The 24,046-nt window shown below is 43.8% G+C and overlaps 1 protein-coding gene across 1 annotated transcript in view; it reads left to right on the top strand.

Moving 5' to 3' along the window:
• CEP126 (centrosomal protein 126) overlaps positions 1-24,046 on the top strand; it is a 92,988-nt gene that overhangs the window by 45,209 nt on the left and 23,733 nt on the right. The window contains exons 3-6 of the mRNA XM_047691602.1: positions 1,439-1,584; positions 7,149-7,260; positions 17,425-17,623; positions 20,953-22,960. Of these exons, the coding sequence (XP_047547558.1) occupies positions 1,439-1,584; positions 7,149-7,260; positions 17,425-17,623; positions 20,953-22,960 (2,465 nt within the window). The remainder of the gene's footprint in view (positions 1-1,438; positions 1,585-7,148; positions 7,261-17,424; positions 17,624-20,952; positions 22,961-24,046) is intronic.

Below are 24,046 nucleotides of genomic sequence, written 5' to 3' on the forward strand. Positions count from 1 at the left end.
TTGTGGAACCTTTAAAGTTTTCTGCATATAATATGCCACCTGCGAACAGAGATAATTTTGCCTTTTTTCTCTCCATTTTGGATGCCTTTTATTTACTCCTCTTGGTCTGACTAGGACTTCCAGTATTATGTTGAATCAAGTGCTGAAAGCAGGCTTCCTTATCTTGACTTGAGGGGACTCTTGAAGGAGATTATGTGGGAGTGCCTACCTGTGGCACTCCTCCACTATCTCCTACCTGCCACAGGGGTGGGACTGTTGGAAGATTTGTAGCCTACTTCCCAGAATTGTAGTTCCCTAAATCTCAGTTACGTGGACAATAATAATGCTCAGGCCAGTGAAGGTCTTTGGAAGGATGGTTACTAGTAACCCATGACACTAAAAATCTTGAAGAGTTCTTATCTACCACTCAATCCCATACATTCCAAAGAGCAGAACCACTTGGCAGTTTCTTAACCAGTGAGTCACCAGCTTCCTTCTTCATTTTTCTCATTGTCCAGTAAATAATTACTGAAACACACATACACATGTTTTCCACAAACAAAATTAATTTTTTGAAACAGTTGAAACTAGAGAACATGAACTCAAGTGCCCAGGCAATCAGAAATAAATGAAATAGGAAAGTTAAGAAAAATAGGACTGATAAAGGTTATGGGCAGGTGTTTGCTGTCATGTCTGGATAGGAGTTCAGGGTTGACAAATCTTGCAGATTTTCAAGAGAAGGTGGAGTCAAGATTTTTATGTAAGTTGTATGGATTTCTAGCATAGTTCAGACTTAATATGACAGTCAATTTTAAACTTGGTCTAAAAGAAGAAGAAAGATCCATGGTATTATCTTAATTGCCCTATGATTTGCAAGGCTGCTTCACCTTCACCAATGAATTTTTCTCATTCCAGAAAATAGTGTAGCTTTTTAGTAAAGAATTCTTCCACAGCAGGCTTTCAGAGGTGAGAACATGGATGCAGGCCTGTCAGAAATTAGAAATAAGAGCCTTCCCTTAGTTGCAAAAGGCCTGGATAAGGTTCTGGAATTGCTACATATAAAAATACTAAGATTGGGGGCGCCTGGGTGGCTCAGTGGGTTAAAGCCTCTGCCTTAAACGGCTCAGGTCATGGTCCCAGTGTCCTGGGATCGAGCCCCACATCGGGCTCTCTGCTCAGCAGGGAACCTGCCTCCTCCTCTCTCTCTCTCTCTGCCTGCCTCTCTGCCTACTTGTGATCTCTATCTGTCAAATAAATGGATAAAATCTTTAAAAAAAAAAATACTAAGATTGTTAGTGAAGAGCCCTTTTTTTTTTTAATTTAAAATGTGTTGTTTCTAAGTAAGTAGACTTTTGAAATATGAAAACATAACAAATCATTAGTTTGAAACTGTTTTCTGTGTTCAGATTTTTAAGACTTATTCCCTCATTCATTTATCTACTTTGTGTTTCACATATAGAGCTTTTGAAGAAAAACGAAAAGAACAAGAAGAAAAAGAACAACAAATCAGAGAACAAATACTTCAACAAAGAAAAGAGAAGTTTGAAGAAGTCACTGAAAAATTCCAGCGCGCTCATATTCCTCTTTCACAACGGAGGAGAGCAGGTATCTGAACTTTTAGAACAATATGAGGATAAAAATGAAAATGAAGGGCTCCTGGGTGGCTCAGTTGGTTAAGCATATGCTTTCAGCTCAGGTCATGATATCAGGGTCCTGGGCTCAAGCCCCACATTGGGCTCCCTGCTTAGTGGGGAATCTGCTTCTCCTTCTCCCTCTGTCTGCCTGTTTGTACTCTCTCTCTGTCAAATTAAAAAAAAAAAAAAAAATCTTAAAAAAATGAAAATGTTATCTTATTCAACCTGAGTAGACAATAAAATGGTAAATTAAGAAAAAGAAGTATAAATTCAAACTAAAAAGCATACCTTTTGAGCAATAAGACTTGAACCAAATGAAAAATTATAATTTGATTTAGGTTTAATTTGGAGAATATATTGTTGGCTCCATTAGTAAATTTTGAAAGTTCACAAGTGTGATTCTACTTCATACCAGCTTACAGTGTTTTGTCTTTTCTAAAACTGATGTAGTAAACAGAGAATTTAACGTTTAGGTTTGGCAAATTAGTGTCACATTCATTCTGGCATTTTATTCACATTTTGGTTCAAATTCTTACCTAAGAGACTGACAAAATAAAAAGAAATTGTACAGAGTATTATAATCTAACAATCTAAGGAATTAAGAATTAAGAATTTAAATACGATTATAGTTGAATCTTTGGTACCATATCTACATTTTTTATACCTTAATTGTAACACGGAATTAAGTATAAAATGTCAAAGCTTCACAAAGAAAAGGACAGGGGCACCTGAGTGGCTCAGTTGGTTAGTATCTGACTCTTGATTTCAGCTCAGGTCATGATCTAAGGGTCATGAGATTGAGACCCATGTCAGGCTCTGCGCACTGGGCATGGAACCTACCTAAGATTCTCTTCTCTTCCTCTGCCCCTTTCCTAACCCCTCCTTACACACATGTGCTCTCTCTAAGAGAAAGGAAGGAAGGAAAGGGAAGGAAGGAAAGAAGGACAAGCAGAACCTTTATGTTCAGCAAACGAATGTTGTACTAGACTGTACTTAGCCCTGGGCCGAGATAGAAAGATAACCATTCTCTACCATTAAAGATCTCACAGCTTATTTTGGAGATGAAAATAATGTAAACAATATCAATAAATGTATTGAGAATCTCTGTGGTAACAGAATGTGTAAATTTCTGTGTGAACATAGAAGGAAGAACGCTAACCCTATACAGGGACATCGAGGACACCATCCCTGGAAAAATAACTTAATTTGCATCTTGAAGAATGAGCATTTTGCCAAGCAAAGAGAAAAAAAATTAAAATCCCTAACAGGGGGCGCCTGGGTGGCTCAGTGGGTTAAAGCCTCTGCCTCCGGCTCAGGTCACGAACTCAGGGTCCTGGGATGGGCTCTCTGCTCAGCGGGGAGCCTGCTTCCCCCTCTCTCTCTGCCTGCCTCTCTGCCTACTTGTGATCTCTTTCTGTCAAATAAATAAATAAAATCTTTTAAAAAAATAAAATAAAATCCCCAACAGAAGGAAAAACTTTTACAAATAAATTATGTATTTTAATGCATCCTGAAGCATAGGATGGGAGAAGATGAAGAAGAATGAATGTGAGACTAGAAAACAAGCTAGAACCAATGCTCAAAGTGCTTGGCATATCATGCTAGAAATTTCACTCGTATCCAAAATATAATCCACCTAAAGTTTTTTTAAAAGCAACCTATTACTGGGGCGCCTGGGTGGCTCAGTGGGTTAAAGCCTCTGCCTTCGGCTCAGGTCATGATCTCAGGGTCCTGGGATCGAGCCACGCATCTGGCTCTCTGCTCAGCAGGGAGCCTGCTTCCCCGTCTCTCTCTCTGCCTTCCTCTCTGCCTACTTGTGATCTCTCTCTGTCAAATAAATAAATAAAATCTTTAAAAAAAAAAAAAAAGCAACCTATTACTGTGTCAGTAAGAGTCCCTACTGTAATTGAAAAGCAATCTGATAACATTAAGTGAGGATGATATGAGACCGCTAGTAATACCCCTAAAAATAACAATGGCTTAAATATGATATGGGTTTATTTTTCTCTTGTATAATGTGAAGTCCTGAGGTAGGCAGTCACAGCTGGTTTGAGGACTATGCGGTGTCACTGGGAGCTCAGATGCCTTCTGTCTCTCGGCTCAACTATCCTTAGTTTGTGATTTTTATCTTCACCCTCCTGGTCACATTTTAGCTGCTGAAGATCCAGCATCACACCAATGTTGTAGGCAGGAAGAAGGGAGAATTGTAAAGAACAAAAGGTTGTACCTCTGATCTCCTTTTAAATTATTTTGCTAACAGTGTCCATCTGTCTACTTCTGTATAATCAACAATGCCATGTGCAGGGAAGACTGACAGAACAAAAGTGTTGAGTAATTCTGCATCGCTGCTCTGACTGTGAGTGTTCGGTCTGTTGCCAAGGAAGGAAGGGAAGATGGATAGTGGTAGGTGGGAAACTTGAGGGTCTCTACTACAATTAGATCTGTTTATGAGAAAGATAATTACGGTGACAACATGGAGGTAGATGGAAGTGAAAACATACTGAAGTAGATAGACTAGCACGAGACTGTTCCAGTACTTATGGCAGGAGGGGGCAAGCTGTCCTGCATATTGAGAAAAGTGGTAGTAAATTCAAGAGATAGAATCCGTAGATTTCAGTTACTAATTGATGGAGAGTGGGGAAAGTCTAGATGGAGAGCATTGCCCCTAGGACTTAGCAGAGAGTCTCACATATTTTTATACTTTTTTAAGGAATTATTTATTTTGATAGATGATTATAATATTCATCAAGATTATGGATAAAGAAGGAGAATCAGATTAGAGGTGTGAACGATCAATAAGTTTTAAATGCATTGATTTTGAGCCTTCTGTCAGCAACTAGAAATATGGGTCTGTGGGGAACCTAGGGGACTCAGTTGGTTGGGCATCTGCCTTCAGCTCAGGTCATGATTCCAGGGTCCTGGAATCAAATCCCTCATTGGGCTCCTTGCTCAGCAGGGAGCCTGCTTCTCCCCCACCCTCTGCCTGCCGCTCCCCCTGCTTGTGCTCGCTCACACTCTCTTTTCTCTCTGTGTCAAGTAAATAAAGTCTTATTTAAAAAAAAGAAAGAAAAGAAATATGGGTCTGAAATTTAAGGAAAAAATGGAATAGAGATGTATATTTAATAGTCATTAAGAGGGGCACCTGGGTGGCCCAGTTGGTTAAGCGACTGCCTTCTGCTGGAATCCTGGAATCCTGGGATCAAGTCCCGTATCAGGCTCTCTGCTTGGCAGGGAATTTGCTTCTCCCTCTGACCCTCCCCTTTCTAATGCTCTCTCCCTCTCTCTCTCTCTCTCTCTCTCTCATTCTCTCTCTCTTTCAAATAAATAAATAAAATATCTTAAAAAGATTCACTAATGAGTGATATATACTTGATAAATGAAGCCATGGGGGAAAGACACTAAACCACAGGGTATAGACCACAGATTGAGGGTAGGGCCTAACATAGAATTTTTTTTTTTCCTAAAATAGAATCTTAACATACACTACTATTTACTGTAGATAGACAAGAGAAACTAAAAGAGGTTTGAGAAGTCCTTCTCAAGAATGCACAATGGCAAAAGCAAACAAAGAAAATAATGTATAAGAAGGCATAGGAGAAGGCAGTTTAAAGGAAGAGGATGTGGTCAGTTACTGTAAATGCCTGAGAAAATTACTTACCACTTATGGGAATTATTTGCCCCAAAGAGGGCGCCAACTACCAAAAGGTCTGGGTACAGAGAGTCAGGAGTTTTAGCAAAAACAAATGACACACTCACACAATGGAATAATATACAGTTATTAGAAGAAGTGATGGAGAAACTTTGTGGACTGATGTGGAAAGTTTTCTAGCAGAAGGAGGTTTACTGTGAAGTTACTAAGGCTTGAGTTTCATGAGCCCTCACTGTCACAGCCCCTACACCTCATTTTATATGAGTACTTTTGCATTTTTTTTTTAAGATTTATTTATTTATTTGACAAACAGAGGTCACAAGTAGGCAGAGAGGCAGGCAGAGAGAGAGGAGGAAGCAGACTTCCTGCTGAGCAGAGAGCCCGATGCGTGGCTCCATCCCAGGACCCTGGGATCATGACCTGAGTCAAAGGCAGAGGCTCAACCCACTGAGCCACCCAGGCGCCCCTGCATTATTTTTTCTTAACGAAGTCCCCCAAGTTGCATAAGCCGTATGCTCATATAAAACTTGTGTCTATCCCTGATTTTCAGGACATATTGTTAGTCATTAAAAAACGGTCCAGATCACAAGATATAATATTCTGCCTTCCGGTGAGAAAAGGGGGAAATTAGAATACATATTTATATTTGCATAAAGAAACAGTTATAGTATATACAAATGATCAAGAACAAGACTTCCAAATGTGTATTATGTATATTTTTTAGCTTCTAATATGGATATATTATGCAAAATACCAAGTTAATATTTTAAGAAAATTCAATGCTGTGAATGAAGAGCAGAAACAGCTATGAAGGACAACTATTACGTAATTGTCTTATTCGTTTAGTTTATTCCCAAATCCGAAGGTTACCCGAGACAGTTTGGAGGTGTCAGTGGAGAGCTCGAGAGTCGGCTACCCCACCTCCATGCCTTGAGTTTTCTGCGGTAGGTGACTGCAGGAAAACCTACCCTCCGCTTAGGCAGACGCCCCTGGCAGACGGCCGTGCTTCCCCTGGAGCAGCAGGGCGGGAAGAGCACTGGGCGACATAGGACAAGAAGGGTGCTCTGAATGCAGTGCACTGCCGAAGGCTTCGGGGAAGCGGGCACTCACGGGAAGCAGGGCTGGTTAGAGGATGTGCCGCACGCATGTAGACAAACGTCCACAGAATTTTTGACCCTGAACTTGGGGCCCAGTCTCCTCCGTTGCAAAATGGACATTGAAATAGCGTCAGCCTCATGGGCCGTAATGAGGATTAAATTAGTTAATACAGCATGCTTGAAAATAATGTCTGTAACAGTAAGCGCTCCGTGAACAGTAGTTGGTGTTTTTACACTTCCCATTTTCTTCTTAAAAATATTAATAAACTTTGGGGCACGTGGGTGGCTCAGTTGGTTGAATGACCGACTCTTATTTCGGCTCAGGTCATGGCCTCAGGGTTGAGGGATGGAGCCCGCCTCTGGCTCCGCCATCTGCAGGAAGGCTACTTGAGAGTCTCTCCCTCTCCCTCTCTCCTCCCTCTGCTGGTGCACTCTTGTTCTCCCCCCCTGCCCCAATAAATAAATCTTTAAAAAATAAAAAAGAATATTCGTAAATTTTGTCAGAATCAAATCTAGATCAAATATAGTGGGGTTTACATGCCAGAATGAAGAGCCTGGACATTTCTCAAAGTCTTTTCTGGTTAAATATTCTCAAAATTGGCAATGTAACAGTTTCTATGTGGGGAATTAGATATCTAAATTTAAAATAGTTACACTATATTAAAAGATACTTTCTTTTTACAAAAGCTTTAAAGTACTATTTTATTATTGACCAATCTTATATAAGAAAGAGATAATTGAAGATGAAGTGATTCTGTACTTTTTGATTTTTCTCTATTATCCCTTTAGTTTTTCAAAAACGAGTTCCTCTGTTGGAAGAAGCCCTCAAGCAAATTCAAGAATCCAATTTAAAATCAGAAGTAAACCTCCTCCCTTCCTACAGACCAACAATAAATTGGAGGTAAGTAATTTATTATTACAATGTATAATTATTAATATGTAACAATTATACAGCTTTCTGCTGAGTTTGTAGGCCTTTTCATCAGTTACTTCTCACCTTTGTTGTAGAGTTTACTATTTTATTTTCATAGATTAATTTGAGGTAGAGGAGAATATAAATTGCCCAAGAATAAGGCAAAATTCTAACTCATCTTTGGTATTACAGTGCTGCCTATACTGAATATTTTTTTGTGGAAGCCATCAGTAAAACCGTTTTAAAATACTGATGTTCATTATTTATCTTTACTGAGAGGAAAAAATGTGTTGAGTTGTAGTAATATAAGTTTAGATAAAAGGAGTAATTTATGGTAGAAATGGGTTTTTCCTCACAGAAAAGTATTTCTTGGATGTCTTGAAAAAGCTAATGTCTCCTGGTTCCTCTCCAGAGTAGCTTAAATGAATCACCAAGGAGCAGTAGGATGGATCAAACCAGAGTACCCTGGACCATCTTATATTTTCCATTTATTTATTATAAATGTTTATTGAAGCTACAACATGCATAGCACTAGATCAGGCATTGTAAAGGGGATGTGGGGAGTATAACCCTATAAAATGCAATTCCTAGTATACAATCTAGGAAAGATGCGAAAGTGCTTCAAAAAGTATAGAAGAGGGACGCCTGGGTGGCTCAGTTGGTTGGACAACTGCCTTCGGCTCAGGTCATGATCCTGGAGTCCCAGAATCGAGTCCCGCATCGGACTCCTGGCTCCACGGGGAGTCTGCTTCTCTCTCTGACCTTCTCCTCGCTCATGCTCTCTCTCACTGTCTCTCTCTCAAATAAATAAATAAAATCTTTAAAAAAAAAAAAAAGTATAGAAGAGTACTGGGGCGCCTGGGTGGCTCAGTGGGTTAAGCCTCTGCCTTCAGCTCAGGTCATGATCTTGGGGTCCTGGAATCGAGTCTAGATCAGCTTTTCTTTTTAATATGTCATTCCAGTCTCCTGTGAACAAATGTGAATAATGGATTGAAAGAGGAAAAAACAGGAGGCTATTTCAATATATGTCATTGAAATTATGTGAGCTCAGAGCGCTAGAGAAAGAGGTGGGCTTCTGGTCACAAAACACAAAACACAGTGGATGGGACACAGCCACGAGGGTGTGTACTGTGATGACAGATCTAGGACAGAGCACCGAGAACAGCCACATTTAAGGAAGCAGAAGACAGAGGCCTCCAGATAGGAGCAGAAGGGTTGATGCAGGACTAGGAGAGGGTTGTATCACGGAAACTGAGGAAGGGTAGGGTTTCTTGGGGGAAAAAGCAGTTTATAGAGATCAGATGGCTTCTAGGGAGTCAGTAACACAGTTGTTATCCTGCCCCGGAACAGGTGGCACATTTAAGAGGGGTGATGGGAGAGGGGTTAATGAAGGAACTGGAAAGCCAGAACAGGTTGGAGGAGCCCCCCAAGAACTGGCCACCACAGAATCAGTATTACCCCCACAGACCTGACCTGTTGATGTGTGTACCCGCAGAAGAGGGCTGCCAGACAGACCCTCGTGTCCTCGGTGGAGGAGCCCAGCACAGTGGAAGCTAGAAGACCAATGATCAAAAACGTCTTTCTCCTGTCACCCTGGCTCTTTCTAGTGCCTTCCATTGGCCAAACCGAGCCATAAACCAAAAGACAAAGGATCATTTCATCTCTGCCAAGCAGAGACAAGTGGAGAAGCATGGAAAGTGAATCTGGAAAAGAGAGGGTATCCAGTGCAGATGCAGTGTGTCCCTCTGTTGCACAGGAAGCAGTCAGCCTGGGACTGCTGTCAGAGTAGTGTAAGGGAGGGGTGGGGACAGAAAAGAGAGTGCCATGGCTGGAAAAGAGATGGAGAGTGAGAAAGTAAAGATAAATGTTTGTCTAGGAAAGGAAAAGAGTGATAGAACAATAGCCCAAGAGGATGACATCAAACTGGTGAGTCCCAGAATTGAGGCCAGAAAGATAGAGGAGGAAACCACGTTGAGTGTCTTACATTCCTCTTTTGAGCGTGACAGTGATCGGCATGGTTGACCCTGTGAGTGAGATGCGGTTCTCCTCTCAGGACAGGTCTGCAGCTACGTTATAATACACATGTAATACGTGTAAGGGGGTCTGTTACAGAAATATTAGCAAAGCGATCAAGTATGAAATGCAAAGTTGGGAAGAAGCTTGAAGGACGAGTATCAGGTGTCTAATGAGGGGGCGTAGCTTGGGTTGAGCACCTCCAGGCCTGCAGTGTGGTAGAAGACATGGACCCCTAAGGACGTAGAGCTTGTCTGGAGTGGCAGGATTGTAGGGTATGTTGCTAGTAGGAGGAGATAATCTAGAAATGTAGATTGAGATACAATGTGAAATGTTTTTATGGCTAGCTGGGAAGTTTGAAGTTTGTTCTGTAACTGGTAGAGAGGCAGTGAAGGTTTTTAATCAAGGACTGATTTTTATAAAACTTATTTATTTGAGAGAGAGGGAGAGAGAGCAGGAGAGGAGTGTAGGGGAGGAGCAGAGGGAGAGCGAGAAGCAGATTCCCCGCTGAGCAAGGAGTCTGATTCAGTTTCCGTCCCAGGATCCTGGGATCATGACCCGAGCCAAAGGCAGATGCTTCACTGACTGAGCCCCCCAGGATCCCCAATCAGGGACTGATAAAATCCTCTTTGTCATTGTAGAAAGATATTGGTGTGAATGTTGGAAAATGAAAGGATGGAAAGAAACTGAAGGGGACAAGAGAAGATTAATGGGATAATCTAAAGGATAGATCATTACTGCTTAAACTGGAATAGTACTATTTTATATAGCAGGAAGATGATAGGTCTGTAAAGGAATAAAAATATTGTGAGTGGGTAGAAGGAAAGGATGAGAGGGAATGATACACCTTTTCACAGCACAGAGAAGTGATATAAGAAAGAGGATTTAAGAATGTTGACCAGATAGAAGGATAAAATGTGGAACATGGAGTGATTAATGGCAGGAAAATCAGGAGGTATCCAGCCATGAATTTAAAAGGACTTACGTTAAAAGGATAGTAGTAGTGAAGTCGGAAAGAAGGATTGAAGGAAAATACATTTCATAGAAATAGATAATGGAGGGGTACCTGGGTGGCTCGGTGGGTTGAGCCTCTGCCTTCGGCTCAGGTCATGATCCCAGGGTCCTGGGATCGAGCCCCACATCGGGCTCTCTGCTCAGCAGGGAGTCTGCATCCCCCCCCCACCCCACCTTCCTCTCTGCCTACTTGTGATCTTCGTCTGTCAAATAAATAAATAAAATCTTAAAAAAAAAAAAAAAAGAAATAGACTATGGAAGTTAAATGATGAGTTTGGTATATGATAGGATAAAGAAAATGAAAAAAAAAGCAAAAATGATCCAAATAAGCTGAAATTTTGAGTCTTGATGATTGAGAGAATTTGTTGACTTTAAAAATAAAAAGAAATGAAATGGTACAAGTTTGGCAAGATATTGCTAAATTTCCTTGCAGGTGTCTGAATTGAGGGAATACATATCCAAGTACAAATGTATAAAAACAATTGGACCTAAAATGAAGTGAGAGACCCAGACTATGTAATACAGTTGAAAGTCATGAATTGTTTATGTTGTTGCTTCATTTTTGTATGTAGTTATGTCCCCCCAGCCCGACCGTGATATTCTAGGGAACAGTTGCTATTAATGGTCCACAAGCAGGTACTCCCTGCGGCAGACCACAGAGCAGTCAGTCCTTGCTATGCCCCTCTCCCCACACATTCAGTCCTTGCTATGCCCCTCTCCCCACACAGTCAGTCCTTGCTATGCCCCTCTCCCCACACAGTCAGTCCTTGCTATGCCCCTCTCCCCACACAGTCAGTCCTTGCTATGCCCCTCTCCCCACACAGGACAGCTCAGCTACGAGCAACAAGCTACGGGTGTGGGTGTGTAGCCACCTTCGCTAGACCCCATGTTCCAAACAGGAACCATGTTGATGGCTCCATGTGGATAATGTCTAGGTCCATGGGAGAGACATGTCCAGTCGTAAGAATTCCCACACTTGGGGAAAACCAAAGTTGTAGCTTCACATCAGCTCTCTGTGGTTGATGCAGTCCTCTGGGTTACACAGAGTGTGGGTGGATAAGCAAAGAGGAGGGTCCCATAACCCTCACAAATTTCAGCATAATAATTAAAAGTGATTCTTCAGATCAAGTGCACCTTGTAAAAACTCACCAAAATGCATAGTAGTTTTGTTAAGTTAGATGAAATTTCAGAACTTTACTGGATTTCAATACATTAGCGCTTTTAAAAATTTATTTATTTATTTGAGAGAGAGAGAGAGAGAGAGAATAAGCAGTGGGACGGGCAGAGGGAGAGGGAGAGAGAAGCAGACTCCCACCTGAGCAGGAAGACCGATGCAGGGTTCGATCCCAGGACTCCAAGATCACGACATGAGCCGAAGGCAGGTGCTTCACCAACTGAGCCACCCAGGTGCCCCAGTACGTTTGCTTTGACACCAAAACTTCACAGATTAAAACTGCAGTTCAGTCAGTATCTTCTTAACAGAATTACCTGGAGTAAAGAGATAAAATAATTATGTCTCTTTTGACCTTTTGGAAGTTTTTTTTTTTTTTTTTTTAGTTTTACAAGCATATTTAATAGATCACTTATAAAGCAAGGGTCCAGTTCAATGTTTGGCTGCTCTCTGGATTTCGGGAGCAAAGCTCCAGGTCTTCATAAGATGGTGCCCATGTGGATGAGCTTCCCCTAAGGGCACGGGGACCAACAGATTGAGTTCCTAATCTTGATGATGCTTGAGATTTGTCCTGCCGTGTTAGGTCAAGCAAATCACATTAATTTTCTTTGGAACTTAGTCCCCCAGCACTTAGTATGACTGCACAATATTTACCAGATGCTTAACGAGGTGCTCTGTTTGGGAAAAAACACCACTTATTCAAAAACACTATTGATGTGCAACACCAGATTATACTGTGTAGCTGTCAAGTCCCTTCAGGTTTGTTTTGTTTTTTGTTTTTTGTTTTTTTTTCAATTGTGGGTCATTTTCTGATTCTCATTTTTGGGGTTCTTAAATCTTAACAAGCATCACCAATAATAAATACCAAGAGTCCATTTAAACTTTTTTTTAAGTTGCAGCAAATATCTGTTATGATAAAATAAAAGTAACAATCAATGATGGAGCTCTGAGCGCCCAAAAGGAACCCGTCGCCCTCCGTCAGTCCGCTTTGTCTTTCGGAGGACCTGCAGCATTTTTTCCCACACCCTCAGTAACCAAGATAAATAAGTTAGAATGTGGCCATTTTGTCACGCTTATGAGACTACAGTTCTCAATTTGGGGTTAAAGGTTTTGGCTGCTATAAAAATGTCGTTTTAAAATACATTTTGAAGTGTAAGAACAAAAGTAATTTTTTGTATTTTTTTCATTTAATTGGAATAATTTTCAAGTTCTACATATAGGGTAGTTATAAATTTAAAGCATTAGGCATTTATTGGTGAATAATGTATATATCCCCATTCAAAGAAATATAAGTGAATGACATTGAAATAAAGTCTTGGAGTTTACTATAAAAAAGAAATTCCAGGGATGCCTGGGTGGCTCAGTTCATTAAGCAGCTGCCTTCTGCTCACGTCGTGATCCCAGGCATCATCGACCCTTGGGATCAAGTCCCACATCCGGCTCCTGACTTAGCAGGAAGCCTGTTTCTCCCTCCCAGTCTGCCTGCTTGTGCTCCCTGCCGGTACTCTCCCTCTCTGTTAAATGAATAAGTAAAATCTTGGAAGAAAGAGAGAGAGAGAGAGAGAGAGAGAGAGAGAGAAGAGGAGAGGAGAGGAGAGGAGAAGAGAAGAGAAGAGAAGAGAAGAGAAGAGAAGAGAAGAGAAGAGAAGAGAAGAGAAGAGAAGAAAAGAAAGAAAGAAAAGAAAGAAATTCCAGCATATAAAGGACGTGCAAAGAAAGGAGCTCAAGAAAGAACCTGAGAAGGAACAACTAGAAAAGTAGGAAAATAACCAGGAAAGCATGGGGACATGCAAACCAAGGGGATTAAAGTCAAAAAGACAGCAGCGATGCAGATGTGTCTGTTTTAAGTTAATCTCCAGCAGAAGCAGTACCTGGGGACGCGGGAAGAAGCCGGGCAGCAGTGGCTGAGGAAGCTGGGGGTGAAGGCCGCTTAGCTCTAGAGTACTCCGTGGGGAAGGCAAGATGACAGACATTGAGAGGGGAGTTCAGATTATTAAAAATTCCAAATCACTTCGTATTGCTGTGTACGGGTTTTCCTTGCTCACAGGCTTCTTTTTCTGCATATCAGTTCTCAGCCTTCGTGTTGTCAGATATTTTCTTTTTTTTTTTTTTAAGATTTATTTGACAGAGATCACAAGTAGGCAGAGAGAGAGGAGGAAGCAGATTCCCCACTGAGCAGGGAGCCCAGTGCGAGTCTCAATCCCAGAACCCTGAGATCATAACCTGAGCCTAAGTCAGTGGCTCAACCCACTGAGCCACCCAGGTGCCCCCAGATATTTTCAATTTTAAAAAAAGGCTCTGTAGTGCTAGGAATGAAGGTATAGACATTTTTCACTCGACACTGTACATTTCCTTAAAGTCTTAGAAGAGATGAAGTGGGAGAACAACTCTGATTTCCCTGTAGCACCCAAACGTATAGTTAGCATTATCCAAATCTATGCTGGGGCCACTGAGTAACATACATCGTTTTGTTTTCCGAGAGATGATCTCCATTCTAAATTAGAGTACATAGTTTTCACTTATCATTGTAATGTGCTATTTTGACTATGACAGTCTACACCTATCTGTATATATACACACGCACATGAATGTTATATATTTGGAAAACAATAAATGTATAGAATTTACAGAGAGAACACTATGACTAACTTATTAAAACATTGAATTTCTCTCCACAGATAACTAACAGTGTTCAATAACGTGTATGAAAATGCTTTGTAAATTATAAAATGCTATACAAATATGAAATATTAGAATATTAAGGATCAGGTGTTAGGTTAATAGAAATACATTTTTTATTTATTGAAAATATGATTAAGGTACAATATTGATAAGCTATTGTCACATTAAAAATCCACTATATGTGGAATATAAACCTAAAACGTGTTAAGGAGTGAAGTAATGGCAGGAAACAGGGAGCATCCAAAGTAGTTGATGCTGTCCGTACTCATACACAATTGTTCCAATGTGGAAAATACTAGTGGCAGGTAAACATAATTTAAGATATCAGCAATACGATCATCTAAAGGCAAAAAATTGTACGAAAAACTAGAAGGCATTTAATGCTAAAGCCTCAAGAGCAATCAGAGAATAGATCCCTACGAAGACGGAACCTGCCTCAGGAAATAATGAGATGTAAGAATGTTAATAAAGAACTAATTAAAATCAGCTTCCGTCACAGCCAAATCCTTATCACGTTTGTGTAATGTACTTCACCCTTCTGACAGATGCAAGGGAGAAGAAGCTGTATTTTCCCCCATATTAAGTTTTTATACTTTAAAATGCTGTTGTCAGATATCTATCTCCAATATCCATGTATGTGCGGCGACACAGCTGATCTGAGCCACAGGCAACCCTGAGAGATCTGGCCAGAGCTGAGCAGTGATCTATTTGACCTCTGTTTTTCCTTTGTACCAGTAATTTAAACCAGATTTTCTAGCCCACATTCATTACCTATATGACCACCAGACTTCTAAAAGATGAAAATACTCTTGAGAGGAGTCAGAAGAAGGGAGCGTGAGTAAGCTGCACACATAGCTCAGCACATGTGAGAGGACACTGGTTGGTCAGACGAACACATGCATGGACCCTCAGGACAAAAATATACTAGGAATCAAAAGCCTAGAGGCAACCTAAAAAGCGTCAACAACAAAAAGAACATCTTAACAAGGCTTTCTCTCTGCCTGCCTGTCCATATGCTTTCCGACCTGTGCAGATCCATTCCTGCCTGTCCAGCTGTCTCCGCACCTTATCCCTGCTTAGCTGATCAGCTCTCCCCTCCACGGGCCCCGTTGCTATCTCACCATTCCCAGATTCTTCCTAGCTGTCCAACTGTCTCTGCCCCTCACCAGCCCCAAACCTTGCCTGTCCGTCCATCTGTCCCCTCTGCTCTCCCAAAGACCTCTTTACCGGCCTCGGTACTGTCCTACCCAGTCAAATATCTTCCTCACCCTCCAGCGCCAGGGACCCCTAGCTTCCCCAGCAGTTTGCCACATCTACCAGCCCCGGTTCCTTCCGGCCCACCTGACCGTCTACCCCACCCACCCCGAAGTTCCACAATCACCCCTCATCCTGACTCACAGAGCAAGTTATTTTACACAACTTTCAGACCCAAACATTTCCCTCCACAGCGTTCTCCTCCAGCCACTCTAATGCCTGCCCTCATTCGTCGTTCCCTTCCAGCTCGACTGGCTGTTTCCCCTAGCCCTTTGGAAGCTCTCCCCGTTCTGAAGCCTTCCTGTTTATCCGCTCATCCCCCTCCTCAACCAGTCCCCACTCTTTCTGATCTCAGCCCATTGCCTGAACACCCCGCCACCTTGGATCCTCTTTGGTCCGTCGAGCGGTCTGTTCCGCAAACCCCCCCAGTGTCAGATCTGCCGCAGGCCTTTGTAGACCATTGTCTTGCCTCAGTTCACTGCCACCCACCTCCCTGCCGCTCCCCAGGCTCTTCCTTGTCTTCATCACCTTCTGCTTCCACACCTTCTTTGTCCCCTGTGCAGTCCTCTTCCTCCATCCTTTCCTCTTCTTTACCCTCCTCTCCCGCCTCTCCATCCTTACCTCCTCCATCTGACTATCTGTTTTCTCCTCTGCGTTCAGCTCCCTCTCTAGTCCATCCTATGTCTTCCTCCTTTCCCCCCACGCTTTACTCTCCCTCTCTTCCTACTTCCCCATCTTTTATTCCTGGTCATCCCCTCAACCTTCCTCACTGGGGGAAGAAAGTAGAGAAGAGAAGCAAGTGGAGTAGAGAAGAAAGAAATAGAGAAGAAAAAGTTGAGAGACATCAACTTTAAAGGTAAATAAATTGGGTTTATTAGATATTTTGTAGATCTAGCAATATTTTGTTTGGGAAAGGTGACTGAAGGGGAAGGAGTCTGTGAGAATAGGAAAACCTGAAAGGCAGAGAGAGAAACACACTCTCAGCATTCAGGAACTTGTGTTAAATACCTTTTTGCTCTCCATGACCTCCCTGCGGTCACAAAAAAAGATAGGCTGGAATCCAGTAACCATTCACCTTGACTATTCCAGTTTGTCCAAATAAAGATATATATGTGTATTGGAGATAGGTATATGTTACATGTGGCTATGTATCCTACAAACATTTTTATCCTCATTAAAACAGGAGTCATCAAAGTGAGCTGGGGCTGAGTGCTCTTGGGAATCCCGCTGCCTGCTGGTGCAGTGCATCAGGAGTCAGCTGTTTGATACCCTTCCTTCCCACCCCCAAAACAGTGCTGCTCTGCTCTTTGCTTCTCACTCTGTACCTGTGCTGAAGTAGAACTTGCTAGACCTTTCCAGAAGACGCAGAGTTCTAATAGAAGGTGGCGTCGCCCACTGATGTCCTGTGGGTGGCACTTCAGCACACTACAGGCAGAGCCTGCACTAAAGATACACCTTGTGTGGCCTGAAAACCAGCTTGTCTTTGTGACACAGCTGAAAACAAGTGTGATTATCCTCCTCCATCAAGGAAGATCCAGGCTTCCGAACCTAGTAAAGTAGGATGGAAATTCCTGTCTGCCCCAAACAGACAGTTTTCATATTTTCTATCTGCTTGACTCTTCAACCAACTTTATTTAGGTTACGGGAATACCTACCAGCGATAACATCAGCTCAGAACTAAGGGTAGTGCAGCACATTTTTATCCAGATAGGAATGCTCTTGCAGAACTAAGGAACGACTCTCCGTATCTACAGGAGTTCCTTCTACATCTGGTCCAAACAGTAAGAGAAACAGGACTTTGTAATCGAAGCCATGAATAATTGGGTATTCTTACATGAAGGTGGGGTGCTTTATTGGCACTATAACCCCACAACCATTTTTATTCTACTAGTGACTGCCTTAAATTCCCTTTCCAAGACCCCCCCACACACCCATACAACATAAATGTGTCATTGTATAGATAGGGAGAGGTTAACTTTATTTAAATGTACTAAATATTTTTTATGTATGGTTCACAGAGCTATAGATAATGCCTTGCCTTCATCATTGTCAAAAAATGATCACAAGCATCAGAAACATCTCTTATCCAAAATCAATTGTGGTAAAGAATTGAAGGAAAACAACAGGGCAAACTTGGCTACTAACAAAGATGCGTTCCAGCTTAAACTGGAAGAAACTCAGAAACTCCTAGAAGATCAGCATCTAAGCAGTTTGCAAGTATGAAACTATAAATATGTTAATAATAATTTAGTATCTAGTAATAAATCTGTCCCATCTCTGCAGTGATTTACACTAAAGAAAAGTATGCCATTAACCAAGGATAGGATGTGGATGAGTCAGCACAAATTCATCATAGATACTACAGAAATAATTGTTTAGATTTCTCTACCTTTTTGATCCTTTCTCACTCTGCTTTCTCTATTCTTTTTCCATCTCTTATATTTGGAAAAATACACTCTATGAATGTTATTTTCTGATGAAACATGAAAGCTATTTAAAACTACAATGTAATATAAGTATCATTGTTGGAGACTGGATTATAAAAAGCATCCTGAAAATTATAATACTTGTGGACATTAGGTTCTTAATGAAAATATATCACAATTAGCTAGAAATGGCCTTTCTCTTCTATCTCTGTTCATGCCTTCACTTAGGTTTTTTTCCCACAAAGTCTGGATTTCACCTGATTTTCCTGAAATGTTCATGTACTTTATTTTTCATGAGTAATTACACACATTTATGAGATTCTTAGTAGGCTGATATCAAGACTAAACTCATAACCTTGGCCTGATTGATCCAGTAACTAAATAATAATGACAAGGCTTTAAATTAAAAAAAAAAGGAAAGCAGGAGGCTGCTTCTGGCTACGATGAAATGCCTTCCTGTCATAAACAATGATAATTCTGAATAAAACATATGAAACAGCTGTTTTTAGACATTAGGCAATAGACTATATAGGACAGGATCTTGAAAAAAGGAAAACCAATGAGATAAACCCTATAATCTCATAGGCTTTTTACCTGGACATATCCTTTGGCCAAGCCTCAGAAAAAAATCCACACCCCCTGCAGAGGTACATGAACATTAAATTAAGCTATGCAGCACAGGGAGTGTGGTCGGTCAGTGGTATGGTGCAGGGACAGACACAGCCACACTTGGGGTGAACAGAGCGTGGTGCGGGGGCCTGTCAAGTCCCTGTGTTGCACACCTGAAACTCAGGGAACATTGTGTGTCAGCCGATCTCAAGTCTAAAAAATTGAAAAATTTGAAAATTTATCTAGAGGGGAAAAGAAAGATCCATAGAACGTGAGTAAACAAAGATAAGACAGACCACATTAAGGTTGAGCCAGAATACAGTGAAGTATTTTTGAAGTTCTGAGATCTGAAAACTCCCGGCCTAAAATTCTATATCCAGCTGGCAATATCCTTCTGGAACGAAGGCAAAATGGGCATCTTCCGACAAACAGAGCCGGCCAGCCCGCACTCCCCAGCACTCGCCCAGCATCCGCACTATACGAAATGTCCCTGGAGGTTTTTCAGGCAGAAGGAAAATGGTATCAGATGAAAACTCAGATCTGTCGTGATAGCGGGTTAGTGGTGGTTAGTGGTGGATAAGTGTGGACTTCTGGCAGATGGTTCTGGATTGTTTGATAAGGTGGGTATGGGTGACTGATTTGTCAAAATCCATCAAACTATACATTTAAAATGGGTGCATTTGGCAGATAAGTCTACCTGAAGGGCATTGATTTTAAAACTGAAACAAAGACAAACTAAAAGTGTAAACCAGTACAGTTCGCATATCAGTAACTTACAAGCAAACGTTGAAGCTGATAATGTTTCATTTCTTAGTGATGAGACAAAATCTGGGGGGTAAAGTATAGTGAAATCAGAAGTTGCTAAACTTCTTCTCAGGAGCTTTGGGGTATGAGGCCATCACAGACCTGTAACAACAAAAATCTTAGAGCCATGAATATCACACATACATCTAGAAAGACCCTCAGACCCAGAGTTCTACATCTCATTAGATTCATCTCAAAGGAAGCTCTCGAGGGTTTGCTTGTGACTGTCTGTCAAAGCAGCTCAGCCTCAGAAACAGGTGTGCGTGGAGTGTGCTCTATTTTGTTCCGATGAGGCTGAGTGCCTATCACTTTCAAAAGACACCAAAGCACCGAGGATGTATAAGTAGGTGGTAGATGCCAGTAATGTCAAACTCTCATTTCAAAACTTATTTCGTGTTAATATGTCAATAAGCATTAACTATAGAGACTAAAATGTTTTATCCTGGAATTGATTTACTGGGCTTCTTCATTTATTTAATGGGCTAGAAAAATAAGATATTTTTGTTCAATATCAGAATATTTAATTTTTCTAAAATTTGTAAAAAAAAAAAAGGGGGGGGACAGTCATTTCCTTTCTTTTGAGTCCATTTAACTTTTTGACAAGATTTACAATCTGAAATCCTCTTGAATATATTTATTTATATGTGATACTAATTAATGCATTCTAGGTATATGTGAGAAATTAGAAATATCTTTAAACACAAACCATACTTTGAAGTGACGATGAAATTTTATTAAAGACTGATAAGTTCCATGAAATTTCATTGAATTAGTGATGAGAATGTCTATGAAATTCATAGAAATTATTACTGTTCTAAGTCTGAAGGACTCTTTAAAATCAATAATCGTCAATTCTACATCCTAATTAGAATTGCCTGGAGTACTTAAAAATACAAATACATGGATCCCATCCAGGTAGTAAATCATTAGGACCCAGCGTAGTTATTTCTACAAAGCTCTTCCCATGATTGTAACCTGCAGTCAGAGTCTAGAACCCTACAGTGTAGGCCACTAGAGTCCCTGCTCTCAGAAAGATGCGTCCCTACCGGTGGGAACCTCACACTGGGGTCACAGAGTTTTCAGAAGCCTCATGCAAGTCCAGTGAAGCTTTCAGGGAAAAAAAATACCCTTTGTAAATAACTATTTTTCACATGGTGTTATAAAACCTTCAACAAATTCAGTACTCCCAATGGACTAGGAATAGTAAAATTATTTTCTAAGCTATAAACATGGTTAGAATAAAGAGTTAGGGGGCGCCTGGGTGGCTCAGTGGGTTAAGCCGCTGCCTTCGGCTCGGGTCATGATCTCAGGGTCCTGGGATCGAGCCCTGCGTCGGGCTCTCTGCTCGGCGGGGAGCCTGCTTCCTCCTCTCTCTCTGCCTGCCTCTCTGCCTACTTGTGGTTTCTCTCTGTCAGATAAATAAATAAAATCTTTAAAAAAAAAAAGAATAAAGAGTTAGTTGCTTTAGGCACAGAAACTAGAGCAAACAATTTATCCTAAGTCTTCGTTGGCTCCCTCTTTTTCCCTCTGAGGACTACGCCAGGAATACAGATCATTTAGACACTTAGGCTGTTGATAGTCATATAGTACTTTATTGTTTTATGCCAAGGGCAGTAGGGCTCAGTACAGTGGTGTATCAACTCATTAATTTTGGTTGTTTAAAAAGTTTAAGCTATAGAACAATGTTCTTTTTTTTTCTTCTTTCAGATATTTTGTGATGAAGTTAATCAAATAACAAATTCTGAAACCCTCTCGAGTATAGACAGTCTTGAGGCTGGGGAACATGAAGAAATATACTTAACCCTTAAGGAGGAGCTCTGCACACAGAGCCAGAAGAACTCCATTTCTCTCCAACCGGTGGATCTGCGGTCAGCTAGTCTGAGCGGCGGTGATGAACACGAACTGTCGTTCTCCAAAACTCAGCGTGTAAACAAGTGGCTCATAAACGTAAATGACCCAAAGACTGAGACTGTCACACCTGTCTCAGATATTTTAAGTAAAGCCAATGTCCTGCCTCCTTGTGGATGTCTGAACGGCGAGGAACCAAATCCGCCCGCGGAGAGAGTGCCCGAGAGTGCTGAGCGTTCGGTAGCCTCCGTGTCCGCCCCCGTATTCGGAAGGGATGGAAAATGCACTGTGAGAGCAGCCGACTCCTGTGCCGGCACCTTCAAAAGGGAGAGACCCTTCGTTCCCGAGAGCCCGACATTTAAATTCAGCAGAGTCGCGACCGGGACCGCTGCCGATGGTCTAATGCTGGAGCCCGCGACGTCTGCGGACCGCGGCGGCGCTTCTGCATCAGCGGCGGAGGGCGCCGGCGCTTCGTGTGTGCCCGTGGCGACCCGCACAGCTCTGCCCTGCAGCGGGTCGGCGGCGAGGCCCTCGCCAGAGAACAGCCTGCGAAGACCGGTCGGCCCGGCGCCGTGTCCGGACACGTCGGGCGGCTTGACCGAGGTCAAAGATGACAAGGTGGAGGACGCCCGCCGTAGTAAGGAAGACCCGCCCTTGTTTTCAGGCTTCCCCGCTGCCGGCGTCCCTCCCGGCTCTGCGTCGGACGGTGGGAAACGCGCGAGAGCCCGAACGCCCGCCTCGGGGTGTTCCGTGGCCGCTAAGGGGGACTCGGCCGGGCCGCACAGGACGGTGAAGCGCAGCGCGCACGAGAGCGGCGGGAGCTTCCTGAAGAGCATTTTAAAAAAAGCACCCGAGTGCGAGCGCGGCCGTTTGAAGGCGCTGGTGGCGAAGCACAGCTGCAAGTGCGGAGGTCCGGGAGCGGCTCCCCGCGACGGCGCTGGACTAGCGAAAGAGAAGGCTCCGGAAACCGCCAAGACGGTGAAGAAACTGAGGTGGTTTGACGAACCTGGAGATCCCGCGGGCCCGGCGCTGAAGAGCAGGACGGGGCCGAGTCCACAGCGGGGTCCGCCTCTCCACCCTCAGCCGCGCGGGGGAGCTGCGGACCGGGGGGCGCGCGCCCTGAGCGCCGCGGGGGCAGCGCGGCCGCAGGAGGACGGCGTCTCGGAGACGGCCGCCGCCCCCGGAGCATCTGCCGCGGCCGCGATGCCTCTCACCTGTTTCGTGCCTTCCGGCAGCGACGCGGCCGAACAAGCCCGGCCGACCTCAGGAACGGGGGGACGGCCACCCCCGCGGCTCCGGGGGGGCTCTAAAGCTGAGACGGCGAGGCCGCGCGGTGCCGGGGCCCGCAGGAGAACGAGATCGGCCCCCGCGCAGGGCGCGCTGTCGTGCGCGCTTGGAAGGGACGCCGCGCCCCGGCCGCGATCGGCGGGCAGAGCCCGGGGCCCCTGGGCGGCTCAGGGCGCACCGCCTGTGCCTCCGCCTCCGCCCCGCAGCAGGAGCTGCAGGAGCCCAGGGGCGTTTGGCAGCCCTGCAGCGCCGCATGGAGACCCGCAGCCGGTGACGGCGCCAGGCTGCCTCCGCGCCAGCCCCGTGCTTTCCCCGGAGCGCGGCGGGCTCGGCGCGTGGGGTCGGGAAGGTGGCGGGCGGATCGCACACGTGCCTTCGGGGCCCGAGCCTGCGATGCCTTCTCCACCGCGTTGTTCGCAGCGCCGGACCCGCGCCGAAGCAGCCGGCTCGGGCGGCACTGGGGCTCGTCCTGCCCGCGGAGACGGCCGCCGCCCGCCGCTCCTCAGGGCCGTCCGGGAGGAGTCCGTTCCCCGACGGAAGGCGCGGAGTGACGCGCGCGGCCACAGGGAACCGGATGCTGGTAAGCGCGCGTGTCCGTACCGAGCGCGCAGCCTTGGAAGTTCTTCGGGGCTTTCCGCGTGCAGCTGCGGCGCCGTGCTCCCCCCGGACCCCACACGGAACGGGGACCCGGCCGCGCAGAAACATGCCTCTGCACCGTCTGTCCTTGTCTCTGTCGGTGCCTTTCCTTTTCCTGTAAACACGTGGTCAGCTGCCTAGTTACAAGCTAGTGAGACGTGCGCCCAGCCCTCCTGCTCCTGCCCGGAGCCCTGGCCGCGCTCCGCTCAGCCCTTGCGCGCGCGGGTTTGCCTGCGCACAGGTGATGAGCTCCCTGTCCGCGCCGGTGCCGTTAGTCGCTGGCTGACTCCTCCCCAAGCCCGTGTCCTCTGGGGAGTGAACTAGATGCCCCTGAGTTTTCCTGCCAGGAGGAATCACCTGCGTCTTAAAAAAGATAGAACTTGGGGAAAAAAACCAGAAAAGCAATTCTTTTCCCAAAGCTATGAGTAAATAGGTGATGTAAAGAGGGAGTTAGTTTAAAATTTAATATTCAGAGTCTTCTTTAATTAGACAGATTTTAAGGACGGGGGCTTTCCTTGTCATTCGTCGCTGTCTGCCCACGTCCTGGCAGTTGGTAGTCACCCACAGTTTTCTTAAATTGAGGGCACAGAAGTCATATTACCAGGTGGGAAGCTAAATGCAAAGACTCTAAAAATTTACAGTACTTGTCTGCAAAAATAATTTTTGTTCATTTTTTTTTTAAAGATTTTATTTATTTGACAAAGACACAGTGAGAGAAGGAACACAAGCAGGGAGAGTGGGAGAGGGAGAAGCAGGTTCCCGCCGAGCGGAGAGCCCGATGCAGGACTCTACCCCTGGACCCTGGGATCATGACCTGAGCCGAAGGCAGACACTAAATGACTGAGCCACCCAGGCGCCCCCCCCCTTTTTTTTCCGTTTTTCATTACAAGCGCCCTTCTTCTCCTCATCACCTGTTTCACCCATACCCCACCCACCTCCCCTCTGAGGACCCTCAGTTGTATTCTTTATAGTTAAGAATCTGTTTCTTGGCAAAAACCGAGATTTTTAAAAATTATTTTTCTCCCTAACG

This window comes from Lutra lutra, chromosome 10 (assembly GCF_902655055.1).
Source record: "Lutra lutra chromosome 10, mLutLut1.2, whole genome shotgun sequence".
Taxonomy (NCBI): Eukaryota; Metazoa; Chordata; class Mammalia; order Carnivora; family Mustelidae; genus Lutra; species Lutra lutra.